Consider the following 16,671-nt stretch of genomic DNA (forward strand, 5'->3'; position numbering starts at 1 on the left):
TAAAGCTGCTTTGTGCTCCAAGTGGAAGAGCGTTTTGAAATCTTACTTTATAAAATCTTGTACCTTATGAATCCATAGCATTGTATGTTTAAATCGCTGTTAATGGCAAGAACTGTGGGCTTCACTTAGAAACTTGTGTACCTAAAGGTAAAACCTTTTTTTTTTTTTTAAATAACTAGAAAGCTAAAAAGTCCTGGTTCCACAAATGGATAAACTGTGGAAGAATGTAGAATACAGTCAACAACGGAATGCAAATTTTTACTTTACACAGCCTTTTCCAGGATGTACTGCAATAAGGGTCGTCTAAACTATTCGTCTGTATAGGTTGCCTAATTAAACTTGCAGTAAAATGTGGAATGGCTCAAAATACTGTGTGTTGTAAAGGATGAATATTCAAATATGTATTGCTTTCCTCCCAGGAACATCAAATTGTAAACCCTGCAACAAACATGTGCCTTACTGCAAAAGAAGAGCACCCACGCCTGGACCCCTGCAACCCTGCTGATAGATTCCAGCACTGGACCTTTACTTGAGGCTCGACTCGGGGATATCTATATTTTCTTACATAGTTGGATATTTGCACAGGGGAGAAAGAAATGTGGTGTATATATTCTAAAAACAGTTGGGTGTTTTGATGCTGGTATGGAGCTGAAATGTTTTTTTTTTTGTTTTTTGTACAGTGCTAAATATGCAAAAGTACCAAAGAACTTTGTAGAATATCAAATACAAAACGACAAATTCTGACAAATATAAATACACTAGTATAGGTTCTAGCCTATACAAGGTAATAACTATGTACTGTGATATTCAGACAGTCAGAATTATTTTTTTTAAACATTTAATGATAATTCATCAGTAACTTTAAATTATTACATTTATTATTCCTGTTAATTTCCTCAAAAAAACCCCCCAAAAAACAACATAATACATCTGTTTTACCCCCATTCACATGTTTGAATTTAACCCGAAGCTTCTTACTGAACCATTGCTTGATCATGCAGTTCAGTTAATTTTCATTCAACATCTTTGTGACAGGATTTGGCATTATTTCTACAGTGCATATAGTCTAAATTATTACTGCATTTTTTCATTACTATTCAATATAACCAAGCTGTGATACTTTAGATAGATGTATTATTTTCAGGTGCTGTGGAAGCGGAAATCCTCCATGGCACACACTTGCAATACAGTTTTGCCAAGTGATAAACTCTGCCCGATTGCTCCCTCATTTAGCTCTTAGGAAACACGCAGCCATTGCTTAAAGAAGTGTTAGCTGTCGCCACAGGATGAACTGACTACTGGTCTGTTTTCAGAAAGATGTTAGTACGCTGAAATCATTTTAAGAGTTGACAATTAGAAATGTCTGCTCTACCGTATTCCAAACCCTGCATTCTCAGATGGCTTTTATTAATGTATTTACTTGGGCACACAAGTGCAGTTCAGCTCAATTAGATGTATGTGTGAATCTACTGCATTACCAGCAGCATTAGCATTCACATCAAATCCCAGAGGTGGTCTTGATTCAATTGCAAATATTTGTTCCATAAAGGGAAAGAGAACCAGCTTCCCCATCCCCACTGTGAAATTAATTTCCAGATAAACTAGGGTCAGTTTGGATTATTTAGAATGAATTCCTGTGTACCTGGGTCTTCATGAATACCTTTCATCCATTTGTTGATTTGTAATGAACAGTTTAGTTTTTAAAGGGATAAAGTATTTAATAATAAGTTTAAAAAGAATACAGCAAAAACACCAAGTAATCCATAGTTCCAGGTATGTTTTATTAACCCCCCTCCCCACTGGAATAAAACAAACAAAAGTCAAGATTGTATTTTGGCTCCCATTTTTAAGTTACAATGAATAACTGAAAAACAAGACTTTAAAACAACTATCTAGAAGCAGAAAGTGAAAAAAAAACCCTAAAAATCTACTTTCCAATTTCACAGGCTTCATGGATGTGGTTAATCCAAGCGAATGCTTATTCAGATTGACAACAAGTTTATACAATTTTAAAGAAAAATACAGCCTAGTACAATTGACACCAATTTTCTGAAACAAAAGACATTACAAAAAAAAAAAAAAAAAATCAATCTTTATATATAGACTTTTGTAGTAAACCACAATAAATACATTTCATAATATCATTCATAATAAATACTGAAAATGATAAATACAGTAGAATACCACTAAAGATCTGATGGTTATCAGTGTAGCTTGCTTTGGCACACATCACAGGTTCAGTAAAGTACGTCTGTAGTTGTCATACCAGTATGTACAGGAATTGTTTTTGTTGTTTTTATACAATTGTGTAGTTTTCCATCACCATTAGCAGCTTTTACATGAAGCTGAGAAACTGTTTGTGCAGTCGCTCTAATTGTTTATCCAATCAGTTTTCTAGGCTGCTAGGTTACAGGTTTTAATGTCTGCTCTATTGCTTAACAACACAGTTACCACTGCTTATACTGTATATTCCAGGAAAACTTGTTTATTTGTAAAGGCTTATCTTGTAGCTTCTGGGACATCTGATGTAAAAAGGCCCTTAGAATGGAACAGAAAATGCAAATATATTTTTATTGAGAAGATAAACACTGTCACTCATACAATAATATCTGTTAAGTTGATAGTACAAAAGAATCTTATTAACATATATGGAGCTGAGCATGTCACTTGCAGTTTCTTTAGGAATAAAAAATAAGAAAATCAGATTTTATATATATATATATATATATATATATATATATATATATATATATATATATATATATATATATATATATATATATATATATATATATATATATATATATATATATATATAGATATATATAGGTCAGGTGAAAGGTTAGGGGCAGTCATTGTTTCATAAAAGGTTAATGGTATATATCATTTTAGAAATTATAACTCGTCTATAGTTTTATTTAGTGTTAAACATTATGGATGTCCGAATCTCCTCTTCTTGTTACTTTTCATATTTTTTTTTAAACTAGGATAAATCTATACTACAATTTTTGTATATACCTATTAATAAAAAATAACATCCTGATACAGCTCCAATACAATTTGAATATTCCTTTACACATACATGTAGTAATAATTGCCAGCTGGGGTATATGTATCTCAGCTGAGGACTCAAATCAACTACTGGCCAAGCTCTTTAAAGAATGTGTAGCATGGCATAAAATGCAAATACTAAACCTGTTAAAGAAACAGCAACATTATAATAAACTTGCATTTCCAAATCCAGACTGGAGACAGTGTATACAAAGCTGTGCTACTAGTGCTGTATCTGATAGTTTAATGATAGATTGTATTGTTTCTTAACACAAATGCATTCTTTACACTAACTAGGATATGTTGAAATCATTTCCTCACAGCTTTTGGTGTTGTCACAACTATACTATATATCTAATTTTTGTCTCACTGAGTATAAGAACACAATTGTAACCCTGAATTCCAAAGGATATTGCACTATTACAGGGAAGAACAAATATTCATGGTTCTTCTCACATCCCCTTACTTCAGATGACCTTTTTTTTTTTTTTTAAACAAATACAGTTTTATCCTAAGAACAGGCGCTTGTCAAAAATGCTACTTTGTACATAGTGGCAAAAATGAAGCCAGTGTAATAATTATAGTCCACTAGTATGTATGGGTTCAATTTTCCTTTACATCAAAAAGTAGCTTGCAGATTTTCACAACTAGAGATACAGTATTACACTAATACAATGAAATACTTTTTTGTTGCCAAACAGTATAAGCACGGTCCTTGTAAACCAATCGAAACAGCTCTGTATGTCGTGGGAGATAGTGATTTCACTTTTTCATTACTTCCATCAAATAAATATTGCGCTATTGAAATTTAGTGGTAGTTTGTTTATATATATATATATAATATATATATATTATATATATAAACTTTAGTTGCACCTCAATAGATGGAAGAGTAGAACATGGTTCTGAATTGCTTCAGTATGACATCATAGTGGTACTGCAGATTGTTACACTAACGTAATGTGCATTGCAATTTTAAAGCTTAATGATATTTTATACTGAAAACTATTACAGTAGTGGCAACATGTAATACAGAATCATGAGACTATTTTCAATGGAGCGTCCAGATTTGTCCTGACTTCCCTTACCCTGTAGGGACTTTAAAAAGTGCATGTGGGCAGCCTGGAGAGTGGAAGTGATTTTCCAAAATAAAGAAATTGCCTAAAAATGTGTAGAATGCCTGTACATTGAATGCAGGATTAGTCAACATTTTGTGTCCTTCAGTATATTATGGATTTTCAATGGCATTAGCTCAAAAATAACATGCTATCCATTATCAAAACATTTACATTTAACATATGCTTCATAACCCCATAAATAAATTACATATTGAAGAGTAAACTTTTTTCACAATTGCCACAAACATATAAAAAGTTCTATCCACAAGATCTGTTGAAAACAAACCTTTAAAAAGGTTACTTGAAATTACAAGATAGATACTTACATAGCACAGGCCTACGAGAAAAGCTTACAATTTTGAACTCTTCATCTTGCTTCACTTGAATTTTAAAACAATATTTCACAGAGAGAATGTTTTTTTTTGTTTGTTTTTTGTTTTTTAAAAAAAAAGTCACAAATTATTTAGAACCTGTATATTGAAACAGATCTGAGGGGAAAAAAACACATGTGCAATCAATTCACATAGGTAGAAAGAAAAAAAAAACTACTGTATCTGATGCATTAGCCAATACCTTTGACCCCAAAAATAAAAACTGTCAGATGATTTGGGCAATGGCCGGATAATAATAAGAGCAAGAATAACAACAATAAAACAACAAGGGAGAGTGACATGAAACATTAAACTGGTGTGGCTTCTGAAACACTGTCCAGCTTTGTGGCTTTCTTGATGTTGTTGTTGTTTTCCTGCAGTGCAGCTTCTTCAGAGAGTCCAGCTAAAATCTCTTTTGGCTGCTCAGCTGGAAAACAACTTCCGTTAGCAACATAGCGATCTTGAGAATTATTGTTTAGGTAGTTGTGAAACTCCATCTGGGAGTGATCTGGTGTCTCTTGGCCATATACACCATTGCACTGAACACTATTGTCCTGATCTGCAGAACAAACAATGACCGAGGGTACTGCACTTGCAGCTGGATACTGACGATTGCCATAGCTTTCTCCGGGCTGACTAGTATAGTCCTGGTACTGCTCGGACGTCACATTGTAGGGCACCAAAGACATTGTCCCCTTGTTATTGATAACCCTCTCCGAGTAGGATGAAGCTTCATTGTAGGCCTCGTTGGCTTGATTTGTCACGGAATTAACTGCTGCTGCAGCAGGGTGAGGATTTTCAATTTGATAATACTCTGCTGAAGAGTTAGTGTAATAAGAACTTGTTTCATTGTGATTTTCATGGATCATGGTACCATCAGTGTAACACAATACAGAAGAAAGAGGTACCACTTCTGTGTGCGATACAGCAGGTTTGGCAATTCCTTCCCCAAAATCATCTGATTTGTCTTCATCGTTATCATCATCATCATCAACATTGTCATCATCATCATCCGAATCGCTAACTGCCAAGCTTTGAGTGCTAGAATCAGTTATACCACTACATAAACTACTCCCATCTTCATCCTCCTCCTCCTCCTCCTCCTCCTCCTCCTCCTCCTCCTCCTCCTCCCCTTGTTCATCTAACTCCTCAGCTGCCTGAAGGTGCATTATTGCAGTCTGTGGAACAGCATCTGTGAGAGAATATTCTAGACTATGCTGGGCCTGGACCAGGGGATTACTGTGAACATTTATTTCACCATGGTAACCATTTGCAGTAGATGCCTGCTGCTGCTCCCTGTTCTTCTCCAATTCAAGCTTCATGATAGTGTGCAGGAAGTGAGTCCGTACCCTGATGGGGTTAAATTCGATTCTGCCTGCTGTGTTGCTGCAGCCTTCCTTTGTGCAGCCGCAAGGGAAGGTCATGCGGTCCACCTGAAAGAATCCGAAAGCATGTTTAAGTACAGAACACTGAAAATAAAAACGCTGTGCTGCACCTCATGAATATTAAAATTATTACAAATGAGAAACAGAAAGAATTGGAGGACACGTCATTGTTTGTCAAACACTGTGTGCATGTCTGCTGTATTTCTTCAGCTATTTTGGTGTGTTATATTGAGGTTTAGTTAAGATTTGATTTAGGGTTTAATTCCCGCTTTCAAAACGGTATATAGAATGGTCGGGGATAATAAATGTAAATAGTACCTTGAAGGTCCAGAAAAGCTGGCTTGAAAACGTTAAGAAAGATAAATAATGTCTTTGCATCTGATTAATACAAATGTACATACATTTATTAATAATGTTTTATTATTATTCTTTGAAGACTCATGTTTACCTGGCATTTAATTCCAGCCATGCTGCAAGCACAGGTCTCAGGATCACAGAAGATTCTGCAGTCACAGCCACAGTCCTCTCTTGACACACGGATTGCACGAAGCTCGTGTTTTTCTTCCACATCTATCTTTTTAACCCCGGATGCCCTCAGTAAAGCCCTCCTTTTTTTGGTTGTCAAGGGTTGTAAAAAGAAATACTCGTCAACCTCAGTGTTGTCTAGATCAATGTCATCATCTGAAATATCATCCACTGTAAGGGTACTGGCTTCTTCAGACTCCACGGTACCATTTTTAGTTAGCTAAAAACATTAAAAGGTTAAATAAGGTGAGCAAACTCTAGAAACTACAAATAAAAAATCAATGATAATGGATTATGTGACAGTTAAAGGCTATTACATCCAACTGCCATCCAGTTATTGACTGATAGTGGCATCAGTCTTAACGTACACAAATGCAAGTTGTTCCAGTATAAGCACTGCACCCACTACCTCAAACAGTTTGTGAATGCAAAAATAAACAGATTTCATAATAATTTAAAACTGTAAATAGTTTCTCTGTTGTCCAATCGCCTAATTTCATTAAAATGTAAATAATTGGTTCTCGTACTGTTGTAGTGGTGATCTGTTTACAATACCTTTAGCTTTATTGAGTTGAGTTTCTCTTGTTTTAAGTGGTCTCTCAGCATCTCACGGTGAATTCTTTCCTGTTCCAAAGCAAACTCTCCCAATGTGTACTGTCGGACGCGGTTGTGTCGGTTGGACATGCCCAGCGTGCTCCCTCCTTGGCTGGGGACGCTGGTAAAACCTTGTCGTCGCGTGAAGTAATACACGGTCACGTTTTCAAAGTGAACATTTCTCGTTCTCATACGTTTCTCCCTTTTGAGTATTGAGGATGCTGAAAAAAAAAAAAAAAAAAAAAAAATCTGTCATCATCTGTTAAAAAAAACTATCAAAATGAAATAGAGTCGAGGTACATAACAGATCACTTGGAATCCAGAAATACATGCACTACCAGATGTTCCTAGGGACAGTAGAAATGGGTTATTTCACACCTTTTACTAGAGATGCAGAAGCTATTCCCATAATAATAATAATAATAATAATCTTTCTTTTTATATAGCACCTTTCATAGTGGACCACCATCAAGAAGCACTTTATAAGATACAAGACTAGGGTGTGTGAAGTAAGCATCAGCTGCAGAGTCACTTACAACAACATCTCACCCCAAAGACGTTTTAAGTTAGTTATCCATTGCTCATGTTGAAGAGCTGTTTGTGCAATTAATTAAAAAAAGTTACTGTGGCAACAAAACATTTGACAAATTCTTAAGAAAACATTTGCTACAAGCTTGCACAGCGTGGACTAATTCAAATAATACCAATTATTGCAATGTAAGAAATCTCATAAAACACACAGTACACTGCAGATTCTCCAAACCACGCCATCCCTGCTTTTAGAAAGTCCACAAATAAAATGTGTCATGAAAGTCATCTTGCAGTACAGATGCAAAGTATTTACAAAGACATCTTCATTATTACAACAGGAAAAGTATGTAGCAGTCAAGGCAGACATTCTTCCCTCAATAGCCGGCAATTAAATAACGTATCTCTATGCCAGCACGGTAGCTACAGTTTATAGACTCAGTCCAGACCTAAAACATTACAAGGTCATTTTGGAAATCTCAAGCAACACTTATTATGTGAATGGTTATTTATTCAAAAGAAAGGTGGGTGTTGTGGTCTCTTAAATAGTTCTGATATCCTATCATATTCAGGTTTTTTTGGCACAGATTCTTGTTTTATCTTTCTAATGATGTCCAAGCCTTGTTAAGAATGCAGAAGAATATAGATAGACAGGCCTGAGGACAAGGTGTGCTCACAGTCAGCTGCACAATGGACTGAGCTGTCCCTTCAGCAAATCTCATTCCGAAAGTCTATAAGACACATTTATATTCATAGTGCTCCTTACTTCCAGAGCTCAGACTGATGAATCAGCTTCTTGTTTTATAGCTATGCCTTTGTGACATTACCCTGCAATACACAAGCATGACTACCTTTCAGATTAAGAGAGCTGCTCTTTTAGTCTAATGGGTAACACACTCACTGAGCAGGACAAACAGGGTCTGCAGCCCTGAAACATCTGGTCTACTTTCACAGAGACAAGCTGAAACTGAGTGTGGTCTACAGCACAAGTGGTAATATGGAATGACCCTCCAGGGTTTTAATCTAATGGATAGCACAGGGTCGCAGGTCTAATCACATCCCCCCAGCTTTAAATGTACTGCCCTATCTCATCTCTGTGGTCACTTCCTTACACTTGGCAAAGTGAATTTCACAAACTAAAAAACACAAAAATAAATTCTGTCCTCTTTTCATTAATTATGTTCACACTGTGACCAAAGAATGTCTATGTCTTCTTGCAGTATTTCTATAAATTTGGCACAATCCTTGGATTTGTAAGATTAGATCCTTCCTGCCAGATTCCAGATTTAGATATTGTAAATTATGGGGTCACAAGTACTTTCCATAACACTGAAAAGATTAAGTTGTCAATTCAAATAGTTCAGGAGATTTTAAGATGTGGCAGTGATGGATTTGCAAACACATGTAAAAAACAAAAAAAGTAGTTTGCAAATATGTAATGATGTTCAAAGGTGATTGAATGTGCCTTTCTATTCACTCTTGAGATGTATAGCACAGAACGAAATGCTCAGTGAAGGGCATTTGTTCCAATAGAAGATATCTGTTCCAGCAATGTAGGGATGCACCGATCATTGGATCAGGATCGCAACCAGCGTTTCCCTATCATTATATTAGAATTATTATCCATTTTCAACGAAGCAGCAAAGCTGTAGCCAAGCTGCAGTGTAGTAAACATGCTTTGTGGAGATATTTTATAACAAAAGATTCCAAGGGATTTGAAATTCACACCCCTGCTCGTCTGGTCTATGACTTTTCACTTTAACACTGGGGTCAGACCCACAGTTTTAATCTCCAATCCACCCTTGACAATTTAAAAATACATTCTGGTACCATCAATCAAGCAGAAACAAGCTTGACGGGGAGACCCACAGGCACCGGATGACAGACGCAGCATTGATCAGAGCACACCCTTATGGGCGTGGCGGCTCATGGTATGAAATGCAGTATCTGCAACTTTTTTATTTTATTTTGCAGACTTTTAGTCATGTTGAGGCCTGTGCACAGTACATGAGATATAGTACAGCCTACACAATTTTACAGCAGTTTATACACATTTTAATTTTGTTACTAATTACTAATTTTGTAAATCCACCCATCAGTGCATGTATATACTTTAAAGTTAAACATGTCACATGTTATTTGATTTACCAATATTTTGCTAAATTCATTTTTGGCAGAATGTATTATGTATCAAAATGCATACGGCGAGTACAATGTTTGTGTTCAGTTTAAATCTTAAATTCTAGCCTATAATTTAATTACTATTATTAAATAATTATAATACAATTGTCTGCTAATTATTGATATGGACTCAGTAATTGCAATCGGCCCAAATTTTTGTTTTGAATTCTGAATTGGTGAAGCCCTACAATGTGTTTTACAGCACTATATTTCTACACTCCATATATATTAAGAGCCCCAGTTGAGAATTGCAACACCACTTAATAATCATTAAAGGCACTTCTTTATGATGTAGTGTAACATTCAGAATATGGCAAAGTGAAGACACACACTTTAACAAAGGAAATAAATAACTTAAATTCGGTAAGTGTTTTCACTTACTGTATTTATTTTAAAAGCTCTCTAGTGCTTTTATCCCAAAGAAAAGACGTCCAGTACAACATGTGTTTAATGGGTAAAGCAGGTTTTCCCTATGCTTCTCGCCCTTGACTACATACAGTATATCCCTCTTTGTGGATTAGAGACATGAGGAGTATAGTACTTGAATTTAAAAAAAATAAAACTGTAGCACTCATTTCTCTCCTTAGCTATGACAGCGGTGCTATCCTCTGCTATTAGAACATCTTGCACCTTTGTGCCCTATGAAATACATTATCTTTATTAATTACAGACGTTCACATGATTAGTTAAGTCATTGTTTAGCCACATTTGTTAAGGAAACGAGGCGCTGCTTACGCTGAACAAAATGAATCCCCCTTCTGGCCAAAACCAAAGCATGTTGCACAACTTGCATTCACAGCTCCTCTCCTGATGTCAAATACACATTTAAATAAATGGGAACCATCTGTTTCAGCAGCTGAATGCCAGAGCTCCTACTAGGAGGACAATATCATTTATTACCATCTACATACAAACATATAGCGAGACAGGGAACCTCAGAGTTAGATCTACCGATTACATACTACAGGAAACTTAGCAATACAAAACCAAAAACAATAATTATTTAGCCCTACCCCCAAAAAATGTAATAATGTAATAATAGAAAGACTGCATTTTACATAAAAGAAAAACCACAACAGGGGTAGAAAGGGGTAGAGTTTCCCCAAAACTCAAATGCAAACTCAACATTAAGGTTTGTTTCAAAACATGTTTGAAATGTGCTCTTAGTCAAAAGCATTGTAAAGTCGATGCTACAGTATATATTTCCATCATCATGCTAGCCATTACACCATTTTAGCAGTACATACAACATTTGATCTAGCGAATCATAAAATACAGTTGTGTATCATCAGGAAACCACAATATGGAAGCCATACTAGGTCAGAGGTCAAAGTGAACAATACTGTTTCCGTGAGAATGTTTCTATGACACTGAAAATAGTTGCCATCTTCAGTTTATGAGATATGAGGTAAGTTTACATAAACACCTAGCCCAAACTCTATTCCTAGGAAGCTTAATACAGGAAAAACTGTTAGATTCAAGCAACACAAGCATGTCCCTGCTTGCAAGCAATCTATTTATTTAAGATAATTAATTTGCCATGTAATGGGACTGCCTTTAACTACTTCATTATGTTTTTAAATATATTTCACAACCCTATCTCCAAAGTTGCCAATGTTCAAGTAGTTAGTTAGTGATGGATTCAACCATCATAATTTATTTGTGCTGCTTTGTCCACAAAATAACATACAATGTTTCTTTATTCAGAAGCTTTACTAGATTCCCAGTATTTACACAATATCCATACATTAAACGAATGCCGCCTAAGGGATACATGCCATTCTCTTAGCATCTGGAGCAAATAACGTGTTCATCCACTTTCTCTTTGTTTCACATGAATAACTGGCTTCACAAAAAATCAAATACATTGAGGGAGAATGTCAAAAGTATAAAACCTCAAGTACAAAGTCAGATGACAGCAGAATTAACTACACATGTATTTACAGAATCTGTACTGTACTTGTAATCACAAACTATATCAAGTTGGAATGATATGTCCCTATGGAATAAAGAAAAAAAAACACTTGATGTTGCTAGATAATGTGGTAATAACAACAACCACATGTGGTTCACGATTAATTTAAATCAAATAGAAAGACATGATAATGCAGATCAAGGAAAATGTTACGAACACCTAACTACATTTAAAAGAAAAAAAAGTATGTGTGTGTATATATATATTGGAAAACAGGACACTAGGTTAAGAAACGAAAGGAATTTATTTAGGCAAATGTGTTATTTTTAAGGATAAAAGGTCTTACTGTAAAGCCTAAACCTAAACAAACGATTTCCCTTATTCTTCTGCACACTGTGGTGTCTGTGTTGTTTAATCCCTTGGCTGCTGATTGTGATTATCAGTAGGAACAGATACCACATCAGTGCCTGCAAAGAGCTCATGCTGACTCCAGCCTCCTGATACAGACTGTTAAGAGAACACAAACACCACAAATCATTGTGCGAGTGAAAGGAACAACAGCTGTAGTTCAGAAATCCATGCAGATTTTTAAAAGAAAAAGTCACCAACATCTTTGTTTTACTCAGCTGCATTACAACGAAAGTCAATTGCATTCTTATAAAAACGAAGTGCCTGATCTTCTCTTTTTGAGAGAAATTGCTACATGAAGAAAGACTAATCAATTTTCCTGTTAAGCGCCTCTCTAGAAATGTTCTATGCTTCTGTGTATTCACCAATCTCCCTGTAAGGATCTGCATTATTATGATCATTTAGGAATTGCACATACAAAGTAAATACACCTGTTAGACTCAAAAGGCCAAAGCCATTTAAGATTCTGAAGTCAATAGTTAAAGCATATTTAACAGCTTTGACACGGAAGATACAGTATTTAAAAACAGATAAATGACAATTAAAATAATAATAAAATTACTTTTGACCGCATGCATAGTGATGTTTGCTTAAACTGCTTTGTTTACAGTTGGTAACGGCATTATCTATGGGGATTATCTATTATCTATCTATAAACGTGTATGTGATAAAGATTGATATGTCCAGAGATTAAAACAATGTGGCAGTGAAATGAGAGAATCACAGCATACAGCTTTGTACCGATTCATCTGAATCTTCTGGAAAACAAAACGACATATGACCCCAATGTGACAGCCATCTTTGGTCACAGGTCAAAGTGAAGGGTGTGGTTAGATTTTGCCTGAGGAGTTGTCATACCATGAAAATATGAAATGCTTTCCAAGATATTAGCAGTAGCGGTGGTGGCGGATTTGCAAATTCCTACAAGTTCCCCTCGTTGGAATGCTTATTTACTACATTAATGAGCATTGGGCAGAGTTTCCAGCTTTGAGACTAGAACAAGAAATGGACCAAGAGTTAAATGTGACTCACGTGTGAAATGGCTGGAAGTGGAAGGGTTAACGCTGTCACTGCTGTCCGCGCTCTCGCTGCTCAAAACCTCATCGTCAGAGTCATGTACGGAGGAGCACGGGGAGGAGCCATCCACTTCTTCAAACTTTCTTTTTAAAATTCCACTCATGGCTTCAGCTTTGTATCAGGTGCACCTGTTAAAACACAAAGCACATGGTTTAGCATGTGGTATAAGAAGAGGTTGAGTAAATGGTAATACCCATTTTACTAATGCTCTTAATCAGAATTATACCGTCTGTAACTTATACTTGATTTTACTCCTAAAAGTAATGTTCTTTGTAATTGCCCTTATTTGAAATCATTCTTATCTATTTATTGTACTTACTCTTAATGAAATGTACTGTTATAATCAAATATTTACGTTTAACTGCTCTTTAGCCATAATTGCCCTCAAAAATAATTAATTATTTATTGTATGTTTTATTTGAATTTCTCTTACTACTGATTTTATTGTATTTTATAACTGCTCTTATATGTAACGTGATACTTTGTAACAAGTAAAAGTCGCCCTGGATAAAGGCATCTGCTAATAAAATAAATAAATAAATATAAAATGCTTCACAAAATTCAGGTTGGGCACATTCTTCATTCTTTTTTTGCAAAGGGGTTTTTATTTTTTATTATAAAAGAACTGACTCAAACAAACTATGTAAAGAACAATACAAAAATGCACTGCTGTTTGCATAGCTGATTCAGAAACACTAGGTAGCAATGAGAAAGATGGTTAATAGGCAATTAATAAGGTATGTTCATATGTCTCATAAAAAGAACATAAATATGTCCAATAATAATATATATTTTTTTAATCTAATCTACTAATTCCAAGGTAAGTCACTTCATCAACAGCTTTATGAAATAACTGGACAATTGGAAATAAAACGCAAAACATGAATGTCTTCTGTGCTGTTTTGCTTTGTTTGGCTCAGCCTGATCTTTGTTTCCACTGAATTAGGACTTGCTGTCCTAAATATATTGCATTTCTAATGAGCAAGTCCCTTTGTGGTTCCAGGATTCATGATTTTTGTTCATACACGGTAAACTGCATCTCTGCATTATTTAAAAACACTTTCTTTGATTACCAGTATATATTTTTGACGTATTTATTTTGTAAGTCTTTGTTATAATGCTTAACAAGCTATTACTTTACTAATAATTGATAGGCTGACTTCATAATGACCCTACTGTAATAGTAAGAGTATGAGGCAGACTGAAAATGCACCGATAGCTGGAACACACTCGATACTGCTCTTTGTTTACTGTGGCATTGTAAAGCAGACCATTTTGGAGAGTGAAGTGCATCACATCAATGTTATTTTTTTCTATTGAGGAATCAATGAAGGAACAATTTTAAATTGTAATCACATATTGCATTAAACGTTTTCAACAGCTTTGCAGGAAAAGGGAGGCAGAATTGCAGTAGTCAACAAAAAGGTTCAACGGATACCATTATACAATGTCTGCACCGATTTTGATACAGCTCTCAAACGAAAAAAAAAAAAAAAAAAAAAACATTTATGATTACTCATCTTACCAGAAAAAACAAAAAAACAAAACATATTGGTTAAAATAGCACTATATTTACTGTTTTGTTATCCTCAACCAATCCCAAACGATGACACAGTTCATAAAAAAAAATCTAATTTACAGTACATTTAAAAATCAAATTAAAACTTGTCAATGAAAAAAAAAGGTATTTACAATTTAAACACAGTAAACTGTGAATGTCATGTAATGCCCATTCGAAGTGCTCTGACCATGCTGCCTATAAAAGGGTATCAGTAAAACTTAATACAAAAGCAAGAAACTAGTACAATTCTTAACCAAAAATGTGTGTAGAAATGCAAGTACAAATAGAAATCAGCTTACCATCTTAATTACAACAGTTATGATTAGTATTACACATAATACACACAGTCCAATTTTGATTATACTCTAAAAAGGAGATTACTTTTCTGTAATGTAGGGGGGGGGGGGGCCCAAATGCCTGAACTAAGATTTTCACAATGTCGCTTGTTATTACAGTCTTTGCTTTTTAGGTTTAGTTTATATATTCTATATTGCAAATATCCCCTCCTTCATACAGGTATACATTTGTGGGAAATGAAGGCTTTACCAATACAATACATACATGTAGTTTACATGACTACAGCAATACTATAAATCTTTAAAATGATATGCAACCCAAGCAAATGAAGAATTATGCCTATTAAAATTTCTATAGAAAATATATTAAAGGAAATTGCAGTTCTAATTTCTGGTTAAGTTATGTATACATTCTCTGTGCCTTACTACTGTATTTTAGATACTGGTCTCCGCCAAAAAATAATAGAACTTTAAATCTAAAAATCTATATGCTAATTAAACATGTGCACCAAATCATACATGTTTAAAAAACAAAAAGTTTCAAACATTCCAGGATATTTTGCTGGCTGTAAAATTCAGGATTTTATCATGTATAAAAGTGTTTTTTTTTTTCTTTGATACATTTAATGAACAGTTCCAGACTTCAACTGGCCCGAGGTGACCTTTGAACCCCTAGCCTCTGCAGTAAAAAGCTGCTGGGCTGGTCTTATTTGCATAAGGTTTGCTTCAGCTGACTGATACCAAAAAGCAAGGGCTGCTGGGTAAGAGGGACAAAAGCTGCATTTCATTCATGGTACCCGAGATGCTCAAGCTGGAACTGAATAACATTTATTTGCTATTTTTCAGTACAAGCATTATTTTCTTAAAAGCATCAGAATTTGTATTTGGCTCCCACTAATAATACTTTTTATCTCACAGTACATGCTGTCCATAGCTTCTATCTAAAGTGGTTTCCATGGAGACACTTGTATACTTGCACCATTAGTGATAACTGTAAGGACAGAAAACATTTCAGTAATTTCTATACTACTGAAAAAGACATGTCCTTTAAAAAAAAAAAAAAAAAAAAAAAAAAAGGCTTTAACTTAAAACACCACCAATATTATTCATTTAGAGTTTCATTAGAGTTTTTCTGCTGCTTATGCATATGTATGAAAACAATTCTCTTACAATTGTTACAACTTGATTATATGTAATAACTCAATAACTTTCAATGCTTTCCCTCTGTAGCACTGACAACTGAAAAGATATCATGCAGCACAGCAGATGACAGCAGACTTTCTACTTAAGGTTTACAACAGGCATATTTTGTATTTTAGCCTAAATATCTGCCAATATTGCACATATCTGACAATCGGACCCCTTCTGCAGATTAAAGAAACAGTCACTAGATTTCAAAGGAAAAAACGCAGTATAAATCAGATAATAATAATAATAATAATAATAATAATAATAATAATAATAATAATAATAATAGTTTTTCCACTCCCTCAGTTCATAATAATGAATTTAAACAAATATCACATGGTAACGCAGTCTTGAATGTTTAAAAATATAAATACAACTGATGCTTATTCTAGATATCTCTGCATTTTTAAAACCACAGCCAATATTAAAATAAAATTCAAGTCGCATGCTACTGCATCTAAATCTTGGTGAAG

General features: G+C 34.7%; 2 protein-coding genes across 4 annotated transcripts in view; one reads left to right on the forward strand and one right to left on the reverse strand.

The window, feature by feature from the left end:
* The window catches only part of LOC121323235 (polypeptide N-acetylgalactosaminyltransferase 3-like), a 14,036-nt gene extending 11,331 nt beyond the window's left edge, over positions 1-2,705 (forward strand). For both annotated transcript variants that reach the window (XM_041264164.1, XM_041264163.1), the window contains one exon: positions 420-2,705. In XM_041264164.1, the coding sequence (XP_041120098.1) occupies positions 420-533 (114 nt within the window). In that variant the 3' untranslated portion in view covers positions 534-2,705. The remainder of the gene's footprint in view (positions 1-419) is intronic.
* Positions 2,706-3,886: 1,181 nt separating this feature from the next.
* The window catches only part of LOC121322550 (cysteine/serine-rich nuclear protein 3-like), a 39,326-nt gene continuing 26,541 nt past the window's right edge, over positions 3,887-16,671 (reverse strand). For both annotated transcript variants that reach the window (XM_041262660.1, XM_041262661.1), the window contains exons 2-5: positions 13,109-13,281; positions 7,006-7,265; positions 6,374-6,670; positions 3,887-5,973 (exon numbers count right to left, since the gene is read on the reverse strand). In XM_041262660.1, coding sequence (XP_041118594.1) covers positions 4,849-5,973; positions 6,374-6,670; positions 7,006-7,265; positions 13,109-13,256 — 1,830 coding nt within the window. In that variant the 5' untranslated portion in view covers positions 13,257-13,281 and the 3' untranslated portion in view covers positions 3,887-4,848. The remainder of the gene's footprint in view (positions 5,974-6,373; positions 6,671-7,005; positions 7,266-13,108; positions 13,282-16,671) is intronic.

Source organism: Polyodon spathula, chromosome 11 (assembly GCF_017654505.1).
Source record: "Polyodon spathula isolate WHYD16114869_AA chromosome 11, ASM1765450v1, whole genome shotgun sequence".
NCBI classification, from domain to species: Eukaryota; Metazoa; Chordata; class Actinopteri; order Acipenseriformes; family Polyodontidae; genus Polyodon; species Polyodon spathula.